This window comes from Hyaena hyaena, unplaced genomic scaffold, assembly GCF_003009895.1.
Source record: "Hyaena hyaena isolate Hyena2069 unplaced genomic scaffold, ASM300989v1 scaffold_446, whole genome shotgun sequence".
In the NCBI taxonomy this organism is placed as follows: Eukaryota; Metazoa; Chordata; class Mammalia; order Carnivora; family Hyaenidae; genus Hyaena; species Hyaena hyaena.
Window position 1 is genome coordinate 551260 of NW_024081081.1, and position 27818 is coordinate 579077.

Here is a 27818-nt window from a genome sequence, read left to right on the forward strand (position 1 = left end):
AAAAAAAAAGCAAAATGGGAGACTTTCTAATCTCTATATTTTTTATAAGAAAAGAATAGGAAGTAGGTGATTTTGTACTGTTATTTTGTCTTGGAGCCTGAATTTTTTCATTCATCACTTCGGTTTTCTAGCTGTTGTTTACATGGAACTTATTTTGTATTTTGGTGACCAAAGACCTCTAGTATTTCTTGCTGATGGTATCACTTGGAGCAGATAACCATATCAAATTTTCTCCTCTTTCACTCTCTCATTCTCCTCTTTCTCTCTCTCTCTCTCTCTCACACACACACACATGCACACACACACACACACATATGCATGCACACACATATGCACACAGAAACACAAGTTCTCCACATTTAAAGACAATTTTTATTCAACATCATTAATTAATTTAATGAATACTTATCTAATATCTACTTTGGACTATGTAACTTTGGACATGGTAACATAAGTTATTGGGGGAGATAACTTAGTGTCTAATGGAGCAATAACCAAGAGGGATAGGGAAATACTTAAGGAAAAAAAAAAAAGACAGTAGTATGTGGTTCTTCCTGACCCTCTTTACATTATTGCTTTTTGGCCAGATAAAGCTAGATGCCTGTGAACAGAAATGCCTCCAAATTACAAAACAGAAAGAGTGTGTGTTTGTATAGATGTTTGTATGGATCCTCAGCCCCCATCTCTGTGACCTGCACATAACTATTCTAGGCAAGGAGATGGTTTAAAAAGAATATAAAGCAAGACCTGTGTGTAGGTTAATGGTGGCCATTTTTTTCAGCTTTAATTGGAAATTCTTTCATGTTGCTTTGTGAACACTTTGAAAATGTCACATGTTTCAGCTTTGTTCCTAAGGTTGGTAAAACTCTGTAATTTACTTAAAGTCAGTAGCAATTTATCTTGTCATGTACTGCACTATTAAGAACTCAAGATATGGCACTGAATTTATTGGAAGGATCAGACTATTAATTCTCAGTAAGAATCTAAAATTCATCATATTCTTTTCTTCCTGGTTTTGCATAATGTGATTAACTTACACTCGAATAAGAAGGAAAAGCTGAAGCCTGGTTGGCAAACCAGATGTCTCTGCCTTATGGTGTTGGTTGGAAGAGCCATGCTTCTTCTGAGGGTTTTCCATGATCATCCTCATTGTATGAAAACTCTGTTGAGTGAAATGGGCCCGTAAACTTTGCTCCCTTGAAATATCATATAAACACACTTGAACTTAATCCAAGATCTCTTTCTCAAGTCTAAGAACTAAGGTTTGCACTCAAGACAGAAAGGAAAAGGGGCAAGTGAGAGAGGGAAAGAGGGACACAGAGAGACCGGGAAACAGATAAGAATCGACCAGAGAGATATAGGGAAACAGCCTTGCCAGTAGCTGTACAATGACCACAAGAACACATTATATTTACACTCAGCCTACTTCCAGAAGTTATTTGACATGGCCTACGAAATTAAATATTAAATAATTAAAATAAGGATCAAATTTTTAAAAAAGCAGTAATGAAGGGGAAGCAGTTATTAAACCAGAAAACACTGACGAAAGATAATTATAAAAAGTGAACATCACATTTTCAACCTGAGCTTCCTGCAGCCAAAGCAGAAGTTGAAAATCCATTTTTAAAAAACCCTTCATTATACTATTAATGGAGAGAAAATCATTACGTTAAGAGATTCCACTTCCTCTTAGAGTTCAGATCTCTAATAACAAGTGCATTGTGTGAATCATGATTACAGAAATCAGATTTAAATCAACATGTAGCCTCCTACTGCCTTCAGTTATAGGAACAGAACCAACTGCTTTCCATTTAAGCAGTTTTTACTGGAAGGTGCAAGTGACACAGCAACCATTACACTCTAAGGGTGTAGGGTGCCCACCTCTCTGTCATCTCATGGCTGGCGCCTCTGTCTGCTGACTTACCCTGTGATGATGGGGATGCAGCTTGCCTTGCAGACCTCCAGCTCCTTCAGTTTCTCCTGGGCCTTATGTTTTGGGCTTCTATGAATTGCAAATTAGGTGTGTGGGTGTGTATAGGTCTGTGGCAAAGGACACTATTTCCATTCCAAGTCACTAGTGTCACCAAGGTCATAAGGGGTGAGAGATATGGTTTGCAAATTATCCTTGTGGATTCCAATTTGTCCTCCAGGTTCCAACTTCTCCTCCCTCTCCCCCAATTCAATTTTGGTTTTTCTTCCTGACTTTTTGTCTTCCTGACCTGCAGGAATTTTATTCACACCACTAGAGTCAGAGTAAGCAGTTTTCTGCACCAGCTCCTATCACTGAAAAAAGGTGTAATTCCTGTAATAAATCCTTTACTCTATGCCATTCTTAGTTCTGTTTCCCTGATCAAACCTTACCTGATCCCTCCATTAGTGTCTGAAATTGGAGACCTGTCAAAACATAAAAGTGAAACACATCATACTCTCTTTGGGACTTCAGGGGGGATAAAAACTAGAAAGTCCACGGTGACTTTAGTAAGCCTTAAAGACAGTGAGAAAATTGTTATTGGATGCCGAAGAAAAGAAATTTGAATTATGTAATGGCAGGAATATTGACAGCACTATAGTAAATGTAGTAACACAGACTAAAAACTATGCCTCATGAAGTAGTGAGTTTGGAGAAAGAGATTTCTCAGCAGAAGTTTGAAAATGCCTAATTTCTTGTAATCACATATGATTAGCTATCAATAGAAACAGATTAGCTAAAATAAAGTCATATGTCTATTTTCAAACAGGACTTTGAAGAAATACAAAGAAGTCAGACCCTGCTGGATTCGAAAATAAAACCATTTCTTATTTTCAGCTTCTCTAGATGGCAAAAGGCTCTCACAGTAATAAATAACATCAGAATGAAGAACAAATGCGAGTGTGAATGTAAGTCTGTTTCTTAAAACTTCAAAAGGATTTGGTGATATGCTAAGTCTACTCAGCTAGACCAAAAGGTGTCTAACAGACCTCAGGCTGTTTGTCTCACAGAAACCAGACTCTGAGCCCAAGCCAGAGATTTGTAGGTGTGGGTTTTGTCTCGTCGGATAAACCCTAATAAGATTGATACAACACCTATAAAATATTTACTATGATTATACTAGCAGAAGCATTGTAAACTTGGATGAAAAGAGACAGATATAACAAGTGGACCCCTAAGTTCCTGCCGAAAGCAGGCTGATAACGCTAATGAGCTGCAACCATGGGCCAGGTCTTATGAAAAAGGAAGGATGTTCCAGAGTGAAGAGTTTAGAGATCGGAGGCCAGAGAGAAGATGGACAAAAAAACGATGCCTCAGGCAAGTGAAATTAAGAAACTGGTGACATGGAACAATGACTGCTATGTGCCTATCATTTCTTTTTGTTTTGAATGAGAGCGTCTATTAAAAGTATTATTGTATTAGTAAACTGGTGCTGCCACGACAAAGGGCCACACAATGGGAGACTTAATGACAGAAATTTGTCATCTCACAGTGCTGGAGGCCAGAAATCCAGACTCCAGATGACAGCAGGGCTGGTTCCTTCTGAGGGCTTGAGGGAGGGATCTGGTCCAGGTCTCTCTCCTGCACTGTGGATGGAGTCTTCTCCCTGTGTCTTCACATCACCTTCCCTGTATGCATGTCCTGATTTCACCCTTTTATAAGGACACCATCATATAGGGTTAAAGGACCTAAAGGCTCACCCTTCTTCAGAAGGACCTCATCTTAAGTAATTACATATATAATGATTCTGTTTTGAAAGAAGGTCACCTTGTGAGGTCCTAGGAGTCAGAACATCACTGTAAGGATTTTGGGGGGGACACAAAATTGAGTCTACAGTTCTATCTACATTAATTCACCTCAAGGAAATAATCAGAGATGTATGCAAAGATTTATGGACAACAATATTTACTGAAACATCATTTGTTAATTAGCAACAGATTTGATTTTCAGCAAAAGGTCTCTTAACTAATTTATAGTGTATTGATGAGATTAAATTTAGAGAAATCCGTTAAAGCCATATTCATACACAAAATTCACATAGACTATGAATAAAAGAAATTCATTATTTATATAGCCCCCAAAGAAAGCAGGATACAAAAACTGTATATTGTATAGTATATGTTTTTAATTCTGTGAGAACCATATCCATATTTCTGTGCATATATTTTTTTATTAACATGTACATGCTAACGAACTGGAACAAGATAAAGTAACATGTGAACAATTTTGTTTGAGGCTAGGGAGACTATGACTGAATTCTCTTTTTGGCATTTTTTTGGTATTTCCTAAATTGTTGTTATTAATCTCTGTACTTTTATGATAATTTTTTACAAGTAACAAGTGACATGAAAAACAATGATATGTCATGCTCAGAAAATCAGTTATTTACCTGGATTATGTAGTGCATTGTGATAGAAATCAGATAGTTTTGATTCCTGAAGCCTGAACTTTGCCCTCTGGAACAAAATTAATTTTCCTATGTTAACAGTCATCTGTGATAATATATATGCAAAACTTTATACTGAAACAGAAAGTAACATTAGTACAAACTTAATTAAGCAGATCAGAGGATAATTAGAGTGTAAACTGCTGTATTCATTTTAGAGAAACCTAAACTCAGGTTTGAAAAAGAAGTTATTTTTCTCAAGCCATAGGGAAAATCATAACTGTATGGCGATTGATTGTTTCAGTTCTTAAGCAATAGGAACAGGTAAAAGTAATGAATTGAGCCTTGTCTCCTGATATATTTGCTTTAATTTGCCTTCTCAGTGCTTTTTGGGATATCTATTTGTTGTTATAATATCAAATCCAGAAGTTTGCTGTAGGAATCACGCTGAAACATATATGTCCCTTAACTCATACAAAAATCCCAGTTTTATGATTTTCTTCACCTCTCTGGGAGTTTGAATAAATGGAACAGAATTTGAGTTCTGTGCTCACGGAATTCGATTTATCCAATGAAGTATTGAAACAGTATTTTGCATTTGAGGCAACCTGGCCTTCAGTGAGAGGAGGGGTTGCAGTATTTATGATACGGGCTTTGTTCAGAGATGATCTGAGCATAGTTCTACTATTGAATGAAAAGCTTTGTGTATTAATTCAGTAGATATTTGTGTAACCCTGTTACACACAGGCAATCTTCTAGGTGTTGGGTGAACCAGACAGACAAATTTAGTGTTTAAAATATCCATATATTACATATATGAGATGTGTATATAAGCATATTTTTATATATATATAGGAATATATAAAAATACATATAAAATATAAATTTATAAAAAATAAATGGAAACACATTCAAATATGAATATTAACTTACAAATTTATACAAAAATATTATATATAATGTATAAATATTATAAATGTAAATACATGGGCACAAATATTATAAATGTAGTTATTGATTCCATATATAATAACATAATAATCATTTTAGAGAGTGATACATGCAATAGATAAAATAAAACAGGGTTCTAGAACAGATGGGGCAAACTTTTGCTTGAATTCTGTATGAATTTCCAGGATTGCTGTATAAATGATCATGACCATGAGTTGTGTAAAACAGCAGACATTCACCCTTTCACAGTGCTGGAGGCTAGATGTCCGAGATCAATATGCTGGCAAGGCCATGCTGCGTCTGCTGGCTCTAGGGGAGAATCCTTCCTGGTCTCTCGTACCTTCTAGCAGCCCCTGGCAACCCCTGGCATTCTCTGCCTGGCGGATGGATCACTCCCATCTCTGCCTTAGCCTTCACATGGTCCTCCGCTCTGTGTGTCTGTGTCCACACTTCCCTTTTCCGTATAAGAATCCCATTAGTGGGTTAAAGCCCCCCTGAATCCAGTATGACCTCATCCTCACTTAAGGATTCTATTTTCAAATAAGGTCACATCTACAGGCTCTGGGGTTAAGACTTCAACATATCTTTATGGAGGACATAATTGAACCCGCAATAAATGCTAAGAGGAAAACCCCTGTTGGAAGAGGACATTAGAAATGGAATCTGGGGGCACCTGGGTGGCTCGGTGGGTTGAGCGACCGACTTTGGCTCGGGTCATGATCTCACGGTTCATGGGTTCGAGCCCCATGTCGGCTTTGTGCTGGCAGCTAGCTCAGAGCCTGGAGCCTGCTTCGAATTCTGTGTCTCCCCTTCTCTTTGACCCTCCCCTGCTCACACTGTCTCTCTTTCTCTCAAAAATAAATAAAACATTCAAAAACATTAAAAAAAGAGAGAAATGGAATCTGACTGATGAAAAAAAGACTGGATATAATAGTCTGAGAGGGAAACGATTCTATGCAAAAGGCAGTGTAAAAGTGCCACTACGGCAGAAAGGCCAGTGTGGATAATGGAGAGTAGGGGAGAGAGACAGAGAGAAACTAAGGCCAGATACATGCATGGGGATCACATTACAGTGAGCTTTATAAACTCACGTGAGAAGTTCAGATTTTGTTCTATTCAGTGTGAAAGTGCTGGAGGATTTTATCCAAGGGGAATGTATGATGAGATTCACACTTTAAAATAAACATTCTAGGAGTGCCTGGATGGCTCAGTCGGTTGAGCATCTGACTTTGGCTCGGGTCATGATCTCGGGATTCGTGGGTTCCAGCCCGGCATCGGGCTCTGTACTGACAGTTTAGAGCCTGGAGCCTGCTTCGAATTCTGTGTCTCCCTCTCTCTCTCTGCCCCTCCTCCACTCATGTTCTGTCTCTCTCTCTCAAAAATAAATTTTAAAAAACATTAAACATTTAAAAAAATAAGAGAAAACATTCTAGCTGCTGTGTAGGAGAAGAGCAAAGAAACTTTGGCGATATCTTAAGAGAAACATGACAGTGGCAGAGACGGTAGTGGTAGCAGCAGAGTTGGGGCGGCGTATTCCTGAAAAGCCGACCTGCCAGAATTCACTGAATTGAGTGTCCGGTGGGAGAGAAAGAGAGAAAACAAGGTGGAGGAAAAGAGCACAGGGTGCATGTTGCCGCCATTAACTGAGATGGATGGACTAGAAGAGAGAGACATATATTTGTGGGCTGGGGACGGAGAGGGACAGCGTGGAGAATCTGTGCTAACAGAGTAAGCACTTGAACAATGTTTGAAATATATGCTATCCACCTCTGTGAACCTTGCTAGAGCCCCCATCTAATGCCTGGCTCTCCTTCCTTCTTGACTCTATTCATTTGTCTTCTCCACCATAGAGCACTTCCCTCTCTGTTTTCTTGAGTCCCACCGAGTTGCAAAATCATTAACACGCATAAAGTTTCCTCTCAAAAGTCTGCATTTACAGGCATTCTGTGGAAAAACAGGGACCTGGAGTCACACAGAAGTGGGACAGCCACTCCATCTCAGGTCCCTCCTGTCCTGGGAAATATTTAACTTCCCTAAGCCGAGTTTTCTCATGAGTTCATGGAGTTGCTGTGAGGATTATTTTAGATAACATACGTAATATTCTATGGGTCAAGCACACCACGAATGCACATATAGCCGAAAAGGGGAGGAAGACACAGAAGCCTGTGGATATAGCACTTGGGTGCAACGGCTCTCTGTGGTTTGGAATACAGATCGTTCCAAGCAGGATGTGAGGGCAATCTGGCTGCTACATCTGTCATCCCATTGATCACCAGGGTCGATGTGGCTGATCTGGCTGACTAGGTGTGTGTCCCCTTCCTCCCTCACAGCTCCATGTGCATCCCTGCCGAAGCTGCGCACTTTGTCGAGGACAACCTTCCCTAATGGATGAGGAACCTTCATGGCCAAGGCTATACATGTAGCTGCGCTCCCTTCTAGAACCTCCAAATAAGCTCTCAGTTCCAAGCAAAAAAAAAAGAGAGAGAGAGACTGTGCACTAGGGAGTAGCTGAGGCTCAGTTTCCACAAATGGCTGACTCTGTGTCAGCATTCTGGTGACAAGTTGGAAAGTGTATGAAAGGTGTCTTGAACAAGAGGAACTCATGAAATAAGACTTCCTTTCCCTCTGCCCAGACTTGGAGCCTTGTTTGCCAGAATGCTGATTATTTATGGCCATCATCTATCTCATGCCAAATTCCAGACCGGGATGTTTTAGACTTTAACTTTTCTCCAGAATTGTTCTTAAAAAAGAAACTAAGTCACCCTCTCCCACCTCATCATCAGAACAAAACTAAGTGGTAAGTCAGCAAAGAAGCAACACCCAGGGGTACAGGAACAAAATTAAGAGAATTTCCTATTTGCATGCTTTAAATGATGACTGTGCGGTCTGGGCCAGAAGCTAGATGGTCATTCAGATGTCTCATTGTCTCTTGCAGTTCTGCAAGTCTCTGAAAGGCTGAGTCTCCGGTCCACTGCAGCCACGCAGGCTTCAGAGAAACGACAGCAAACGTGCAGAGATAAGCTGAATTGAGCCCTACAGCCCAGGACTCTGCCTTACCCCCACATCTCTTTTTGAAAAGACGCTGTAGCCATGGTCATCTCTAAAATGCAATGGTTAGGGCATTTGGATTTAGTGTAAGGGGTCCGGCAACGAGCCCATTCTCAAAATACCAGGTAAGTTGATTGTGCAACCTGATGTCGCCTTTCAGTTTTACTGGCTTCTGGGCAAGCAGAAAATCACAAACTAAACTTCAAATTTAGGCTTATTCCATTATTCCCTCTCTCTTTTTTTTAATGTATCATCTTATATCAGTGACTTCCTGCCAAGAGTACAAAGAGGAAGGAAGGTGAGGACACCAAATCAGCCAGATTCTGTTTTAGCACAGCCTTAACCTCTTCTGCGTCCCCAAGGACTTGGAACTCAGAGAGAAGCACAAAGGGCCAGTGAACATTTAACCTTGCAGCTGCTCACGGTGCAACTTCTGCTTGCCTCCCTACTTCCTTCTGGACGGGGAGCTGGCGTGGGGTGGGGGTGGGGTGGTGAATAAGCATGCCAAGAAATGCAGTGCACTTTGGGACACAGAGCCTGGCTGGACCAGGGGAAAGTCTGGGAACTTGGCTTTCTGAAGTGTCTTTAACATTAGAAAAAGAAAGCACTGGAAAGAAGCTGAGAATTGGTGATAGAGACCCACCATCATTCAGTTCAAGAGAGCAGAACTCGACATGGCGCTGTGCACATTGCTTATGAAAGTCAAAACTACGTGAGCCTCATGCCACACACGTTGTGAGTTCTTGACATATATTTTGTGATTTATCGGTAACTACAATTGGTCAGGAGGATAACCTATTAAGCAACTGAGTAGAAATTGGGACCAGAAAGGAGAGACAGGTGTGTACTTTCATTGACTATAGGAAGCTGAAAGGTCAACGTTGTGTTAGGAGAATATGGTTTAAATGTTAAAACCCTCTCTGAAAGCTCCCACAGGAAATTATTCAGATTTGACTTCAAGTGTAAAGTGCTGATTCTCAATCTCATTGGAGAGTGGTTTGAATGGGAAGGGAAGGCTTTTGTTACCTGGAAAGAAGACAGAGGAGGAGTCTGAGACATTCAAAACAAACTCTGTCCACTACCCAAGTTTGCAGAAGACCAGTCATTCGTTTGTTTTAACCCTTGCTAATAACTCTTAGAAAACAGCTAATGACTCTTAGAAAATCGCCTCACCTTCCTGAATCTAATCTGTTAAGTAAGTATGCAGATGCCATTCCGGTCACAAAATCTATATGATAGGACAGACGCATGGCTCTGCCAACATTTCAATTTAATTCATTTTTATTACTAGAAGAATTTTTTAATGCACAGTAGAAGTTAGAACACAATTAACTAGAAATAACATTTAACAAGATGTGAGAGCATGTGTAAAAATACCTTGAAAAGAAAAAGACAACGGGCACCTGGGTGGCTCAGTCAGTTAAGCGTCCAACTTCCACTCAGGTCATGATCTCACAGTTTGTGTGTTTGAGCCCCGCATCGGGCTCCGTGCTGACAGCCAGCTCAGAGCCTCGAGCCTGCTTCAGATTCTGTGTCTCCCTCTCTCTCTGGCCCTCCCTTGCTCACGCTGCCTCTCTCTCTCTCTCAGAAATAAATAAAATGTTAAAAAATTTAAAAAAAGAAAAGAAAAAGATAAAACACATGCTAGGTGTAGGTCAGAGTTTAAAAAGTATATATATATAGGAAAGTTAACACATTGTAAAGGGCTCAGTCAATATTTAGTTAGTGTTGTTCAGTGACTGTGGACAAGACAAATTCTTCAAAGTTCCAAACAAAAAAACACCAAGTTCAGGGACCAGGATCCATTTCCTCTGCATCTGAAATATAAAATCTACAACAAATTCTTTCTTTTCAGTTTATTTATTTATTTTGAGAGAGAGCGAGAAAGAGAGAGAGAGAGAGAATGAGAGAGAGAACTAGCAAGAGAGGAGCAGAGTAGGAGAGAAATTGAATCCCAAGCAGGCTCTGCATTGTCAGCACAGAGCCCGTCAAGGGGCTGGAACCCATAAACCGTGAGCTCAAAACTTGATCTAAAAACCCACCAAGCCGTGCAGGCACCTCAAAATCCAGAATAGGTTGTTGTTGGATGCCACTCTCTGAATGATCCTGAAGCACATGAAGACACTAAACGCTGTTTTCCCCTCCTTTTCTGGCTGTCTAAAAACTTAGATAGTGGTTTAGGTCTACTTAACTCCCTGAGTCAAAAAGTGGGCTTATCAATAGGAAACAAGCTTAAATTTCAGTCATTGTGCAATTTTCCCAGCATTTTAAGGATTCTCATATTCATGTGTCAGTAAATAGTGAATTAGCTGCGGGTCAGTTTTTCATCCCATGCATTTGAAAACAGGTGGCAGCTGAGTGTCTTCAGAGTCTGTTTGCATCTACTTTGTCAGCTTTCACCCAACGCTCTTCACAGTCTCCACCCCATGCCTCCCATGGCCATCACTGCCCCGTTATGGCTCCCTTCTTACTATTCGGTCCTCCTGCTCCGATGTCACTATCTCTGTATAAATAGTAGAGGGAACACTTTGGGATGTTTGGGTGAGGGGCAAATAGGCCTGACCTACATATGTAATATTTGTTTCTTTAGGACATAGCAAAGGGAGAGGTTTTCAAAATAAAACAATTGTTTATATTGAATAAATGAACAAAAGAATGAATGAATGAATGAATTCCTGTATGGTCTAAACTACTAAGATTTTTTTTTAATGTTTTTTTTTTTTCTAGGAGAGAGAGAGAGAGGCAGCGTGAGCAGGGGAGGGTCAGAGAGAGAGGGAGTCACAGACTGAAACAGGCTCCAGGCTCTGAGCTGGCAGTCAGCACAGAGCCCAACGCGGGGCTCGAACCCACGAACCGCGAGATCATGACCTAAGCAAAAGTCGGACGCTTAACCGACTAAGCCACCCAGGAGCCCCAAACTACTAAGATATTTTTATGTGGCTCTCCAATCTAGTTCTAGAGACATTTTAAAAACTCTGCAAAATGAGTGGTGCCCGGGTGACTCAGCTGGTTGAGCGTCTGACTTCAGCTCAGGTCACGATCTCATGGATCATAAGTTCAAGCCCTGCGTTGGGCTCTGTGCTGACAGCTCAAAGCCTGGAGCCTGCTTCGGATTCTGTGTCTCCCTCTTTCTCTGCCCGCCCCCCCCCCGAGTTGTTCTTTGTCTCTTTCTCTCAAAAATAAACATTTTTTTAAATCTGCAAAATGATTATAGTAGTGGCAGCAGTACTGGATGGTCTATCATTCCTGGGTGACCACACTGAAGGTCTTTCATATATTTTAACAATTGTCAAAAACAACAGGTGCAGCAACATACAACTAATTTATGCAAATACTTATTGAAGAGAAGGATGATTATACCCTTTGCTCAGCTCACTTAATTGTCTGTTTCATTGGTTTTCAAACTGAAAGCTGAGACTCATTAGTGAGTTATGAAATCAGTTCAGTGGGTTGTAACCAGCCCATTTTTAAAAGATGAGAGGATAGAATACAGCAGAATGGATGACATAGCTCATAAAATTAGTAAGTTTAATTGCCTTTTTGAAATTTGCGTTTTAGTTATATATGTACGTTATATATATATGTATTTCTGTTTTCATGTATAGTAATGGAAACAAAAATGTTACATACTTTTATATGTCTGTGTAAGTTGGTGACTATGAAAATAAAATAAACAAGAACAAGTACTGATTTATTTCCAGTACTTACATGGCTCTACAATATGTCTGCTAAGTGGTGGCCCTGACTGAATGTTCTCACTGTTTACTCCCTCCTTGAATAAATGCCTTTATTGTACCAAATCAAAATTGGTCTTCCCAGAGCTTACTTTTTGTATTGGCCTTATCTCAACCCATAGACACTTTTCACACAAGCCTAATTTTTCTCCTGCCTAATAACCCTTGGATGTTCAAATCGGGATGGAAGAATTTGCTTCGTATTATGAAGAATTCCAAGACCCCAATCGTCCTTCCTTGGCTTTGAGAACTTTCACTGACCAGATTTCTCTTTATGCCCTTTACATTCTTGAAAAGTCATACAGACTTTCTGGTCTGGTCTGAAGGGAGCAGAGCCAGATGTGACTGTACCCCACTCAGGAAAAGAAAATAGAGGAGGAGCTTTAGGAGTGCCATGTGTATTCCTTACAACATGACTTACAAAATCTGGGAAGCCCATGCAAGCAGCTCCCCTTTCTGCTAATAGTTCCAGGCTGAGAAAGAATGAAACTTGCCAACGTCACTACTCTCAGCCAGAAGCACGCATTGAGGGGGTGGGAGGTAGGGGTGGGAGGAGGTGGTTCACGAAGACTTATTTGGGCTTTAGTCATAGATTATAGAAACACACATGCTACTATAAATATACAAAAATATCTCATGCTCACTTCCTGAGAAAAACATGTTAGTTTATGTTCACAAGTGTTTTCTTTTTAAAGCAGCTATAAATACCAGGAGCTCAATATCTGAATCTGAAAGGCTAATTAAAATTTTTAAAAAGAAAAGCTTATCTTCAGTTCTTTTTTTAGGAAACATTGCAAATATAGTCTGATGGTTAAGCAAAGACAGCTGTTTCATTTCACATGCAAAAGCATCACTTACAAAGAAGCACTTTTTAAAAATAGTCTTGGCTATAATTCTCTTCAATAAAGTTGTGGATTTTTCCCCCATATTTTGACTAAAAGGTTTTGAAAATGCATTTCCTCAGTTTGTTCTTTTTTTGAAATTTGTATCTCTCCAGAATTTATAATTAGCTCCTCTCCATGATCAAAAATAAATGTCAGAATTCAACTTTCTAAATAAACCTGCCATTCTTTCTCATCACCAATAATGAAAGATTGAAGATACATGTAATAAGATGTACTGAAACAAAAGGTTTGGTGACTAATTTTAGAAAAGGATTAACCGCAATCATCAAAGGAATGGAAATCTAGAATAGGTCTTAAGTTAAAATTGGAATATAATAGAGACGCTTAAAACTATTACTGAAGAGAATGACCACCATTTTAGCTGTTCAGTACAGAAAAATGTAGATTTCAACATCAGATCAAAAGAAACAACCGCCACCGACCAGTCATTTCATTTTTGTGTCTGCTTAGCTCTCTCTAGGCTTCAGTATTTTTCTTATGTAATAACTATTTATTGAAAGTCTCTTTGGTGCCAGGCATTGCTGGGTTCTATATTTATGCCTAAGTGACATAAAAAAAAAAAAAAAAAAAGCTGCAGCCAGTGTTGATTTCTTGACAATTATTACTGAGAAAAGATAAGGAGTGAAATTACATCTCAGACTGACTTCTCCTTTAGGTTCTCGATTCGTACATTTAAACTATCTTTTTGGTGGTTTCCCATGCATGCAGATTTACTGTGTGCATAACAGAACTCTGGATCTTTCTCCCGAATCCAAGCCCTCTTTCACCTTTCCCATCTCGGCCTTCCCACCAAGGAGCCCAGGACACCCTGGGAGCAACTTTTGACACTTAGCCCATCCTCTATCCAATTTACCGCCAAGTCCCTTAAAATTCATTTCCCAAATACAGTGAGAATAATCTGTTTACTGTCAGAAATCATAATTGTTGTCTTTAACTGTCATTGATGGCCCAAAAGCCAAAAATGATTAAAAATAAATAAATAAGCCCCAGAAGTTCCCCCTCCACATTTAAAACCTTTGAAAGAGTGCCCATTGTGCTTAGAATAAAATTTTAAAACTTAACATGGCCTTCAACACTCTCTTGTACATCATTTGACCCCTGCCTAACAAATATAATATTGTCTTTCTCTAATCTCCTTGTTGGTTTGTTTCCTACCTGCACTGTCTTCATGTGTATTTTCTTTCCCTGCAAACTCATTCTCACCTCAGTGCCTTTGCACAGGACTGTTTTCTCTGCATCGGAAGCTCCTTGCCCTGCCCCTCTGCTTGTTCATTTCAATAGTTACTTTGAGTCTCAGCTTAAATGTCTCTTAAAAGAAACTTTTTATAACTTGAACAATTGAAATGAAACCTCTCCATGTTTCTTCCTTTATATGACCTGATTTTCATTTTCTAAAACTTATAAAAATGTTCTTCATATGTTTGTATGTTTATTTATTTATCTAAGGTCTCTTTTCTTCCCTAGACCTCATGTTCCACAAACACAATGATCATGTCCATTTGCCTCAATGTACACCTCAAGCATATGGCATTCTTCCTGGCACATAGTAAGCAACTCATCCCTTTGTGTGTGAATGAATCTAGAAATCACTGAATAAGTACATGAAAAGAACAATCAAAGACGTTTTGGTAGAATTTTCAAACTATAGGAAATAAGTAAATGATGAACATAATCAGGAAGCTATATAATTGTAGAGGTTTAGTATCAGAAAATGAGGGTTCCAGGGCTGGCTCTGTCATTTAACTAACTCCGCGGTTGTAGAAACTTATCTCACTTCTATGGTCCTCAGTTTTCTCATCTGTGAAATAGGGACAATGATACCAGGGATACTGTGAAAGTAAAATGAGATAATACATGTCAAAACAGTTCTTAAATTACAATGCAGTGAGAAGTTTTTCTTGTTAAATGAAAAATGTCCAAGGATAATTTAACTGAAGTATAAGACACCAAGTTTCAGTTGCTGGCTTCTGTACATTTCTTATTCAGGAGGTTGCCAGGAAAGTAAGTTTGTGGACAGAGAGAGGCAGCATCGATGTAAATTCTGTGTGCTTTCTTTCACTTATTCAGGTAATAATTCAATATATATTCATTGGACACATTCTATGTACCAGTCACTATGCGTTTATATCTTTAGTACTTTAATAAATATAATAGTAAGTCCTAACTTTTTTTGAGAGAGAGAGAGCATGAGCAGGGTAAAGAGGCAGAGGGAGAGAGAGCAGCCTCCGTGATGCAGGACACGATCCCACAACCTGGGATCATGATCTGAGCCAAAATCAAGAGTCGAACACTCAATCAACAGAGCCACCCAAGTGCCCCATAAGTCATAACTTTTTATCTAACAAGGAAAACTTAGAGCCTTGGTGATACAAACAGGAGAGACAAGTAAGCAGCAAAGGGTCAGGAAAATCTTCCTGGAAGAGATTTAGAGACAGAAAGCATCTGGAATTGAATTCCGTTTTCACCACTTACCCTAAGAATTGTTCCGCCCAATTCCTTGTCTGCTGTGAAAATGGAAGTCAATAATACTTGACTTTAGTATTGTTATGAAGAGTAATTTAAACATTATCTGAAGAATACTAGGTATACAAGTCACTCAGTGTTTGTCTCCTGCTTTTTCCTTGTTTTCTCTCTCCATCAGACACAAAGCCAGCCAAACACGTGTATTGCTGGCAAACAGACACTCAGTCTCTTGGTATGATTAAAAAATACTGGAAAACTAGCTCCAGGAAGACACTGCACACGCTCATAAGTACTTCCTTTAAGGAGCCCTCGTTAGCTCTTGTCTTTACAACAGAAAGCAAAAATTCTGTAAGATGTCTATATGATATGGTCACATCCACATCTAACTTGGGAATCTTCATCAGCAAATTTTGAGATCCTGTTGCCCATGTCATTCACCTGAAAATATTTATAGGAAGAAGGGAAAGAACAGGGCGACAGCAGTAAGAGGCTGTACAGGCACTTATGGATTTACCTTTGGCAAAGACCATCAGCAAATTATAACCTTAAGGCTTGTATCACATTTCTGGGAAACAGAAACTGACATTGTTTCCCCATGGATGGCCATGTCCTTTAAACAATTTTGAAACTCCTTAATCTCTCAACTGCATCTGAATGTTTTAGGCAACACTCAAGGAAGACTGTTTAGTGTCACATAGAAATGCTATTCAGGCCTTTCGATACCAGAGCTCATGGATGATTTGACAGAAATACGGTATAGAGTTTAAAATCATGGACTTTGGTGTCAAATAGCCCTGGGTTCGCGTTGCCTCATCAGGGCTGAAGGATTTGCAGAGTAAATTAGTTTCCTATTGTCACTATAACAAACTGCCACATATTTAGGGGCTTTAAACAACACAGATTTATTGTCTTATAGTTCAAGACGCCAGAAGCCTAAAATGGGTATGCAGTGAAATGTTCCTTCTGAAGGATGCAGAGAACAGTCTGGTTCTTTGCGTCTTCTAGCTTCTAGAGGCTGTCTACCTTCCTTGGCTCATGGCCCCTTCCTCCAACTTCTAAACTAGCAGCATAGCATCTGTCTCTTTTATAAAGGCTTTTGTGACTACAAGAGCCAACCAGGTAACCCAAAATAACCTCTCTATCTCAAGATCTTAACTTATTTACACCTGCAAAATTCCTTTCACCACATAAGTCCCTTTTGCAATATAGGGTTCCTTTTTGCCTATATTCATAGGTTCCAGGGATTAGAATGTAGACATTTTAGGGCGGCATTATTCACCTAAACAGGGAGCAAGTTGTCAATGCCTAGTTCTCTTATCTACAACATGAGGATTGCAATAGTTCCTACCGTAAAGGGTTGTTGTGGAATCAAATAGAATTGCACACATGGTATTTAACATTACTACGAAAAACATTAAGTGATTCAGAAACTTTAGACACAGTAATGAGGAAGGATAATCTGATCCATGCTCATGGTAGAGCTAGGTTTTATTTTTTTTAATTTTTATTTTTAAATAATCTCTATACCCGACTCACAACCCCAAGATCAAGAGTTGCATGCTTTTACCACTGAGCCGGCCAGGCGCCTCAGTGGAGCTAGACTTTACATGAATACTAGCAAAAAAAATTGTATGCTCGAAAACTGTAGCAAGTGCTACTAAGGAATAGTAAATGGTCCTTTGGCAAAGAGAACTGACTGATCTAAGTCTAAAAGAACCAGAAGACAAGGAAGGGCCCCCTGAACAAGTAGCTTTTAGTTGAGATTTTATGAACGAATAGGAGTTACCGAGCTGAGGTAAAATGTAGAAAAGAACATTCCAGAAAGAGGAAAAATATGTGCAAAGACCCATGGCAGGAATAAGTGTGAAGTAGTCAAGGAACTGGAAGGCATAAACGCATGGGAGTGAGTGACAAATCGTAATGTTGCAGAAGTAGACAGGAACCAGAGCAAATCAAGCTCAGAAAGGTTATGTCAAGGGGGCTCCTGTGTGGATCAATCAGTTAAGCGTCCAACTCTTGATTTTGGCTCAGGTGTTGATCTCACTGTTCTTGAGTTGATGCCCCACATAGGGCTCTGCGCTGACCATACAGAGTGTGCTTGGGATTCTCTCTCCCTCTCTTTCTGCCCCTCCCCCATTTAAAAGAAAGGTTATGTTAAGATTTGGGGGCTTATCCTAAGAGTATAAGCAAGAGTGGTCTGACCAGATTGTTTATTAGAATCTATTGCTCTGGGTGCTGTGTAGAGAATGGGAGGCAGAAATAAAAGCAGGAATGCGAGGAAAGAGGCTGGGTTTCGTCCAGGTGACAGAAGACAGGCTGTCATAGACTGGGCTTCCGAGGAAGCACACCCTGAGAGGGAAATGAGCCAGCGGGTGATTATTATAGAATGTTCTTTGGATCAATGCCTTCAGAGAGGACAAAAAACAAAACAAAACAAAACAAAAAAACAGGTTTGGGCAGAGGGAGGTCTCAGCTGACACCAAAGGATGCTCTGAAGTGTGCCTGACCCCTTGGATTTGGGACCGTGGAAGTGGATTTTTACATCCTCATGTTGATCAGTCATTAGATGCAGCTGCACCAGGACGGGGTGACCTTCTTCAGTGGTGGCAGTCCCCAAGAGGAGATGCAGAGCATCTGGAGAAACCGTAAAGGGAGAGAAAGGTTGTACATAGAGGCATCCACTACATGGAAGCTTGTCTAACCAATGGAGAGATGGGGCGCCTGCGTGGCTCATTCTATTAAGCGTCCGACTTCGGATCAGGTCACGATCTTGAGGTTCCTAAGTTCAAGCCCCGCATCAGGCTCTGTGCTGACAGCTCGGAGCCTGGAGCCTGCTTCGGATTCTGTGTCTCCCTCTCTTTCTGCCCCTCCCCCCTCATGCTCTATCTCTCTCTCTCAAAAATAAATAAACATAACATTAAATTAAAAAATAAATAAACAAGGGAGAGAAAGTGGATACAGTTGAAAAGTATTTTGTAGATATATCTACAAAATATATATGGATATATTTATATCTAAACCATATGTGTGTGTATATATATATATATATAAACAGAGAGAGAGAGAGGGACAGGGACAGAGACAGAGAGATCTAGATAGTTTAGATAGGAGAAAAAAAGAGGAAGAAATCAGATTATAGCTGGGTTTCTGACTTTTATAACTGAACAGCTATTTGCACCACATTTGCATTTATTTGTGTTGATCGGTTAGTTAAATAAATGAGTATATACCTCAGAAGATAATGGAAGGCTGGAATTAAAATTTGAGAGTAATCAGTGAATAGGGAATAAAGGCATGAGCCCTATAAATCGTCTCAGGAAAGAGCATAGCACGAGAAGGTTGGCAAAGCCCTAATGAAGGTGGATTGTGTAATGTTTCAGCACTGTGCTTGGCACGTGGGAAAATTCAGGACAAATTCTTGCTGAAATGATAATAACTATTTTTAACAGTGAGGAAAAGGAGTATATTTTTAATAGCCACAAAGGTGGGCCCCATATGCTGGTAAGCCCACAGTCGTAGGCAGCAGGTCACAGGTTCTTGTGCAGGAAAGCCGGAGCAAGCAGCGGCCACCACAGCTGGGGAGCTGAACGCCTAGAAATGTCTTTCAAAGAAGCATCCTTCGGGAAGAGAGCATGCTGGGCTCCTGTCTGTCTTCTGTTCCTCACAGCAGAGCCTTCAGCAATCCTGTTGACTTGGCCTTCATGACAAGCCCAGAATCGGAGCAGTTCCCACCGCCTGACCATGACCTCCCTAGTGGCAACCTTCATCATCTCTTGCCTGGATTCTTTTGACTGCCACATAATCAGTCCTTTCGCTCCTTGTGCTCTGCTTGTCTCCCTAAAATGTATTCTCTACTAAGAAATAATTTAAATTATAAGGGGGATCATGTCATTTTTCGGCCTCAAATTCTCCAAGGCTGCCTGTGTCCTAAGGAGTAAGAGTTCAATCCATGAAAAAGTCTTCCAGGTTGTACTCAGTCTCTCCTTGCCTTTTCCGCATTGCCATCACCTCCTCACCTCCTTACCTTCTTCTCTGGCCAATCTGCTCCAGCCACACTGGCCGCCCGACTGTTCTCCGCATACTCCGTGCACACTCTTATCTTCCAGCCTCTGCACTTGCTCTTCCCTGTGCCTACAACACCTTTCCTCTAGATGCCTCCACAGCTAACTCCCTCACTTCCTTCAGGTCTCTGTGCAATGTCACACTAAGGGAAACTTCCACAGAATATCCTGTGCAGATTTCAACACTCCTGTCCTCTCCTGTACAACTTGGCTACATTTTTACCCACAATAGGTAGTACTTCCTGACATTATCTAGATTATAAATGTACATTTTTCTATGATCTATTTCCTGGTAGAATGTAAACTCCATTGAGGTCAGGTAGGGACTTTTGTTTGTTTGTTTGATTTAGTTTGGCTAACTGTTATATTTCCAGTGCTTAAAAATGTTCTAGTTAAAGTAGACTTTTCATAAATATTGATTGAATTAATGAGTGAGGGAATCAATGGATATGTAGGAAGTGTCTCTAACTCAATTTTTCTTTTTCTTTTTTTTAAATATTTTTATTTCTGAAAGAGAGAGAGAGACAGAGAAAGAGAGCTTGAGCAGGGGAGGGTCAGAGAGAGAGAGAGAGGGGAGGGTCTGAAACAGGCTCCGGGCTCTGAGCTGGCCTTCAGCACAGAGCTGATGCGCGGCTCAAACCCATGAACCATGTGATCATGACCTGAACCGAAGTCAGACACTTAACCAACTGAGCCACCCAAGCGCCCCACTAACTCAATGTTTCTAGTGAGGTGTCTTCCCCATATTCTTTCCCCTTGTGCATTTTCTAGACTTGATTTGACCAATGAGAGGAAATTCGTGAAGGTCAGCCCTGCTTCTGTAGCTCAGGCAGAAGGTGCATGCAGAGAAGTCTCTAGGGCTCTTTGAAGTTCACAGCTACCATTTGGTTACATATAAGTGCTCTGCATATCAGTGGGGACACTGGCTAGCTCAATATTGTGGAAGGTGAGAAACTTAAATTCTTCCAAAAGAAATTTAAATTCTTCCAAAAAAGGTATTGCTCTATGTCTGGGCAGTGCCACAGTAAATATTAAAGGAAAAAAAAATCAACTCATTTCTTTGAGTACTGTATACGTAAAGCACCTGATTGACTTTTCCTCTCCCCCTTTTTTTACAGGTATTGTTATTGATAGATAGAGAAGCCTAAGGAGATATTGTCTATTGCTATTAAATTACGATATTGGAACACTGGCTGGCTAAGTCAGTGGAGTGTGGGAGTCTTGATCTTGGGGTTGTGAGCTCGAGTCTCCATCTTAGGGTTGTGTCAGGTGGTGTGGAGATTACCTAAACCTAAAATCTTTAGAAAATAATAATCAATTGTAATGTTATTCAGCGATTAGAGATTAGCTCTTGTGCACAGTCTCTGAAAGGTCACATTCTCAGGCTGCGTCATGTAAGCGTTTTGTGGGTAAACTCCCCCTTGAAATCAGATGGACTCCAGATTCAGGTCCTTGATTCTTCAGCTTCCTCTCAGCAGCTGTGGAGTGGCTCTGGATGGGGATGTCCAAAGGGCGCGGGCGTGGGCTGCCACATGTTTGGAATACACTTTAATGACTTCTCCAGGAATCAAAACTTTCCTGTAGTTAACAGAAGCCTTTGTTTCGGTTGTTGTTTGGAAAGATTCTGAGAGTCTAAGCCACCTTGTTTGTGTCTTATCTTTGCCCTTTCCTGATTTTGGCTATTTTTGAAAGAAGGGCCCACGCTGGTAAAATCTTCTTGCCACAGCTGAGGTGAAAAGAAATCCCCACATCCCGGCTCCATCACCGCACACAGCTGCTGACATTCTGCACAAGAACAGGATATTGGCAACTCAACTGTTAAACTTGTCTGTGATTATTCTTCCTTGAGATCACTCTGATGTCACCAGTGTAATTTGAGCCCGGAGCTTTTGTTCACACTTTAAATAGCAGTCCCGGAATGATTTTGCCACAGACTCTCTGGAGAGCCGGGGAGCCCAGTTCCCGAAGATCCTCACGTCGATGAAAGCAAAGCCAAGCCGCCAAGCCACCATCACCATGTCCACCTCGCTGCGAGTGAGCCCTTCCATCCACGGCTATCACTTCGACACTGCCTCGCGGAAGAAAGCCGTGGCCAACATCTTTGAAAACATAGACCAAGAATCTCTACAGAGACTTTTCAAAAACTCTGGGGACAAGAAAGCAGAGGAGAGGGCTAAGATCATTTTTGCCATAGATCAAGATCTGGAGGAGAAAACGCGAGCCCTGATGGCCCTGAAGAAGAGGACGAAAGACAAGCTTTTCCAATTTCTGAAACTGCGGAAATATTCCATCAAAGTTCACTGAGGACGAGGGGATGGATAAGGACATTATCCAACAATAGACATTTAAAGACGGAGTGGGTTTGTGAGACCCCAACACAGGCAGCATTTTGTTGCTGCCTTGCACGCTTCTCTTCCATCAGCACTGCAGAGTCTGGAAAGGAACAGAACAAACTGGTTACAAAGACTCCAACCAATTTCACGCCTGTGCTGTTACAGTGGAGAACAAAGTGCTTTCGGCAAGGATTGGAAAACTCTCCCCGCGGGAAAGGACCGATACTGGTGTCCGGAGAAGAGTCTGAACAGATGTAATGAGGACTGAGGCTGAAGATAACAGATCACTGGGGAAAACGGCAGCCGGGGTCTCTTTCTCAGGCCCTAGGACTTAAATTCAGCCTGAACTTTTTTTTTTTTTTCCATAATGAAAGGGTAGGAGGAGGGAGGAGGGAGAGGGGAGACAGGGAGAAAGAATATTCCGCTCCCATGTTTACTGCATTTTTTAATTTGAATGTTCAAAGTGTTGCCAAGCTTCAATGTTGTCTATTGGTATAGATTTTTAGGGCTCAGTAATTGATTATTTATTTGCATTTTTAACAGTGCCTGAAAAAGTGCACCACGAGGGTGTAAGTTACAAATTATGCAATACTTTCAGCAGCTCAGTAAAACCCCCTTCTGGTTTATACAAAGTTTATATACATTTCAAACCGGTTACACAAAAGTTAAAATAATGGGGTCTTTCATAAATCCAAAGTACTGTGAAAAGTTTTTTTAATTTTTTATCTTCTAATGCTAAAGTATAATCTAATTAGATTTCTTACAGTACCTGCAGTAAGCATTAGGAAGTGACTATGATATACTAAAAAGTTTATGAAGATGCTATGGTTTTTATAATTTATTATACATGACAAATGATATGCAATTTTAATAAATTATTATAAACTTAGCTGCTCTTGGTCTCTGATGATTGGTCTCTAAGGAAAAAGTAGGATGGTAAATATTTATTCCTATAAACTATTATAAACCTTTCTAAGGATTTTGCTCTAAAAGTAAAATGTGCTTTTAGAGTAGCTTTACGTTAATTGTCAAACTTTCAAAACAAATTGTTATGTCACATATCTGAGAAGTTTCTCTGTCCCAACGTTAGAATATAAGACATAGATAGAAATTCACTGACTGACTCATCAACAGTGTTGTTTATGTGTCCATTGAGAGTGAGTTTTAAAAAGCCTTTTTTGCCTTTTTTTTTTTGGAAAATTTTCCTCTGTGGCTACAGAGACTATGTACATTTATACATTTATTCCTCCCAAAACAATATGTTTTGGGATTGGAGTCCAAATTAGGATCAAGAGTCTGTGGGTTATCAATGTTTATTCCATAATATACCAATATGGGAATAACATTACAGTCATTTTTATTTCCTCGTAAAATTATAATAAAATCTTTCTAAGAAGGCATACATCAATGCCTGCTGCACTTTCCTAGCATATAGAAATAAAATTTCCCAGAAATTAGGTGTTTTGGAACGTCTAAAGAGGTTTCTGAAATTTGCTGATTGTAGTAAAACAAAACAAGTGACTAATCTAAAATCTTCTGGGAGAGTTACAAGTCAGAATTTTAAATAATCCACTTTTAAAAAGGAAATGAAATGGTCAAATCTATTTTCAAATGTCAATTGATAAGTTTACTGAGGACAATATAAAATCACTCCATTAAAAAGGAATTTTTATGTAAGAGCATCTGCAAAAGCCACAAATTAATATGTAGAAGTGTGCATGTGTTTGTGTGTGTGCATGTGTGTCTGTGTGTGTGTGTCTGAGTCTGTGTGTGTGCAATTTTCTGGGAGGAGTATTTAAAATTTCTATCAGATTTGCAAAGATACACATGACATCCATGTAAATGAAGAATAGAAGAGGAAGGTTCTGGCATGTGGAAGGCTCAGCTTGTTAAGGTATGTGGGAGTTACCAAAGCAGAGACTGTAAAGGGGTCTTCTGCTCCCTGATGTTATTTCCCCCTGCTTGCAGACTGAGCTTGCTTACTGATCTCACCTAAAGTCTTCTTTTCACATGCTAAGAATAACCTTCCTACCTCTGATCTGGCCTGTCAATGACACACTTTCACTGTCTATCTAGAATTAACCCCCCAAAGACATTAAAGAACGAGCTGGGAAGAAAACTTGGTAACTTACTCCTCCACAATAGCCACATAGTCCCTGTTTCTATGAAAATATTTGGCTTATATTCTGTTTAAAGACTTTAAACATATCTTGGGTGCTGAACATAGTTAAAAACTTGAATTTATTACACTGATACATAAATATATACTCTGCCTCTGGGGCTTTCAATAGAGTATAGTGTTTGTCTTATCTCTTCTGCAAAGCAGCATGTAGTAACTTAGTTTTCTTGCAGTATATTATTCTTACTTTCTGATTGCAAGACTATAACATGGGAAACACATTCAAAAGTGATTGGGATACAATCCACAATAGTGTGGAGAAGAGTGACTCTTCTAGTAGATTATTGCACAAGCATGCTGTTTTTCCCCTTCACGGAGAACAAGAGTCAGAATCAATGTGATTACACAAGCTAAGTGATTTTTAGCTTCATAGTGCTTTCATCATTTAATGTGAGGTGAGCATAAACATCATTAGAACAGGTAGAACTAGTTCAATTCAGAAGTCCTTCTCTGGCACAGGGATGGCCAAATATGTCTCAAGAAATTGTAATAGAAGATATAAAAGCAAAAACAGCAAAGGTGAAATAGTTCCTTAGTAACTTTAGCATTATTAGGATCATGAAAACAACGACCACATTTCATTGAGTGTTTACTATTCAGCAGACTATTTTTGAAGTACCTTTTATGCATTGCATCACTTATCACTGTGACATAAAGCATGTGTGTGCATGCATGTGCTTATATGTATAGTGTAATGACACAGAAGCACAGAGAGACAAAGTAACATGCTTAAGGACACACAGCTAAGGAGTCCAGGAATCAAATCCAGGGAGCGTTGCTCCAAATCCTCATTCCTCGCCAGTAGATTAGACTGCTTCTCTCGGAGAAACTTAACTTCTCTTTTTTCCTACAAAATGACAATTACTCATATGCTAGTAAGTCAGAAAGACAGGATGGCATAGCCTCTGAGAAATCACTTTTATCTGCTCTCTGACTCTTGCCTGTTTATTTGGCACTTGCTCTGTATCGGGAAGCTTCATAATTTAGTCACTTAAAAATTTTTTAACGTTTATTTATTTTTGAGAGAGAGAAAGAGACAGAGCACAAGCAGGGGAGGAGCAGAGAGAGAGGACGACACAGAATCCGAAGCAGGCTCCAGGCTCAGAGCTGTCAGTACAGAGCCTGACGTGGGGCTCGAACCCATGAACCCTGAGATCATGATGTGAGCCAAAGTCGGACGCTTAACCAACTGAGCCACCCAAGCACCCCCATAGTTTAGTCATTTTAATTGTATCAGGTGGTCTTAGATGTAGCCTTTCAAGTCTGCAGTTAAAATAACACCTGGATTAACACTTGGAACAAGAGATCACATGCAACATCTCTTCCAGTTGTCAGTCGACATTTTGGGTCTCCTATTTGCTTATTGGGGGAAATCAGAAACTGGGTTCATGATTTTATTCCCTCAGAGAAAAGCTCCTCTGTTCATCACTTTGCCTCACAGCAAGGAGGATTTATATCCATAGGAGCTTCCAGAAGATGGGATTGGCTGAGAAAGGGGCCCAGGATATAACAGTGCCTGCTATTTTTTCTCCATTATCAGAGGGTAGTCAGAAGATGCAATCGATGGTCTGTTGGAAAGCCTCATCTAATAAGGAAATAATTAAGTCACAGTCAAGGTATTAAGTTGCCTTTCATAGTACCTCATCTACCCTTCTAAAGTCCAAGGGTCTCCCAAGAAAGCATATTCTGTGGTCAACTCCCTTTCTTACACATAGGGAGTTGTAGAGTGGAATTAGGTTTATAGCTTATAAATTCATGTAACAAAAATATAGTAAGCACCCATATGTGTGGGCCTCCATGATTGAAATAGATCCCTGTTCTCCTTATCAGAGGAGCCAGAAAATATTTTAAAATAAATATAATGCAGGTATATAATAGGAGTTTATTTAAAAAAAATTTTTTTAATGTTTTATTTATTTCTAGGAGAGAGAGGGAGCCACAGACCGAAACAGGCTCCAGGCTCTGAGCTGGCAGTCAGCACAGAGCCCAACGCGGGGCCCGAACCCACCAACCGTGAGATCATGACCTAAGGGAAAGTCAGACGCTTAACCGACTAAGCCACCCAGGCACCACTATTTAAAAATTTTTTAATGTTTATTTATTTTTGAGAGACAGAGACAGAGTGCGAGCGAGGAAGGGGCAGGGAGACAGGGAGACACAGAATCCAAAGCAAGCTCCAGGCTCTGAGCTGTCAGCACAGAGCCCGATATGGGGCTCAAACCTCCGAGCCATGAGATCATGACCTGAGCCAAAGTCGGACACTTAACCAACTGAGCCACCCAGGAGCCCCAAGAGGAGTTTAAACAGTATGCTATGAGAACACAAGTCGGGGGGTGGTAGTGGAGGGGAGTGTCTGTGCGTCTGTCTGTATGTGTTTGGAAGTAGCAGGAGCGGAGGAAATCTAACCCGACCTGGGGAGATCCTGGAAGAGTCCATGGAGAAGTTTCAATGTAGGATTTAGTAAGGAGGGTAGACAGAGAAAAGTTTACCTCAGCATCTGGGTATAGCATTTTCAAAGGAATGAAGGCATGAAAGTGTGAACGATCTGAGAATCTCTAAGTAGTTCAGTATGGCAGGGGCCTAACCATTTGGGAGCAATAATTAAAAAGGCAACTAGGTTTGAAAAGACAAGCTTGGTTTTAAATGACAAACTTGAGTCTTAATTTCATTCTGAAGGTAATAGAGAATCATTAAGGACTTTAAATAGAGGAGTGACATTTACTGCCTAAATACTCTCTATCAGACCCTAGGAAAGGGTATCATTAATATTTTGAAAAGTAATATACTTCTTTCTGTTGGATGCAGCCGGCAGCTCATAGATAAGCAAAGTTGGGTGCTTACAAGTATATCCAGAAGCTATGGAGGAAGAAGCAGTTGGATGTCATGTCATTGAATGAACTCGTGTGCGATGTGGTGGCCGCAAACCCCCAGTCCCTAAGGGTGGGAACCATGGCAAGCCTGTCCATTATGGTGTTATCCAACTGAAGTTTGCCTGAAGCCTTGAGCCTGTCACAGAGGAGAGAGCTGGATACCACTGTGGGGCTCTGAGAGTCCTGAACTCTTGCTGGGTTGGCAAAAAATACCACATAGAAATTCTTTGAGATTTTCCTCATTGATCCATTCCTTAAAGCTATCAGAAGAAATCCTGACACGCTGTGGATCACCAAACCAGTCCACAAGTCCAGGGAGAAGGGAAGGCTGATATCTGCAGACCATGAAAGCCATTATCTTGGAAAATTCTACCACACTATTGGTGGTTTTCGCCATGTGGCGTGGAGAAGACGCAATACTCTCGAGCTCTGCCATCGCCACTAATATAAGTAATGCTTGTAAAATTCTTACCTAATAAACAATGTAGGACAAAAAAAAAAAAAAAAAAGGAAAGGAAAAAGAATGCACTCTCTGTCTAGCAGCTGAATACACAGTTAGATTTTACACTGATTTCTTCCAGAACTCTGTTGCCTCACCGTTGGTCTACTAAGGTGCAAAGCCATATTAGACCTTTGTGACTCAGTAATCAACTGGTTAACTATTGGAAGCTGAGGATGAAAAAGAAGGGATAATGAGGAAAAGGGTTGGGAGGCCAGATTGGGGGAAACTCAAACTCGCATATTCCCTAATTAAATTTTTAAGAAATTGTAACTAAGTTTGACCTTATAATTAGTCTTATTATTTAATATATAATTATAATGATATATTATAATTATATATTTATACAAATATATAAATAAAATATAAATATAATTATATGTTATAATATATAAAGTAACATATATAAGTTATTATATA

At 40.1% G+C, this 27818-nt stretch overlaps 1 protein-coding gene across 1 annotated transcript; it reads left to right on the forward strand.

Annotated features, from left to right (window-relative positions):
* The first annotated feature begins 21276 nt into the window (after positions 1-21276).
* TCIM (transcriptional and immune response regulator) lies at positions 21277-22739 on the forward strand. Its single transcript, XM_039253404.1, has one exon. It carries the CDS (start codon positions 21498-21500, stop codon positions 21819-21821), a length of 324 nt encoding a protein of 107 aa, XP_039109335.1. The 5' UTR covers positions 21277-21497; the 3' UTR covers positions 21822-22739.
* Positions 22740-27818: the final 5079 nt, after the last annotated feature.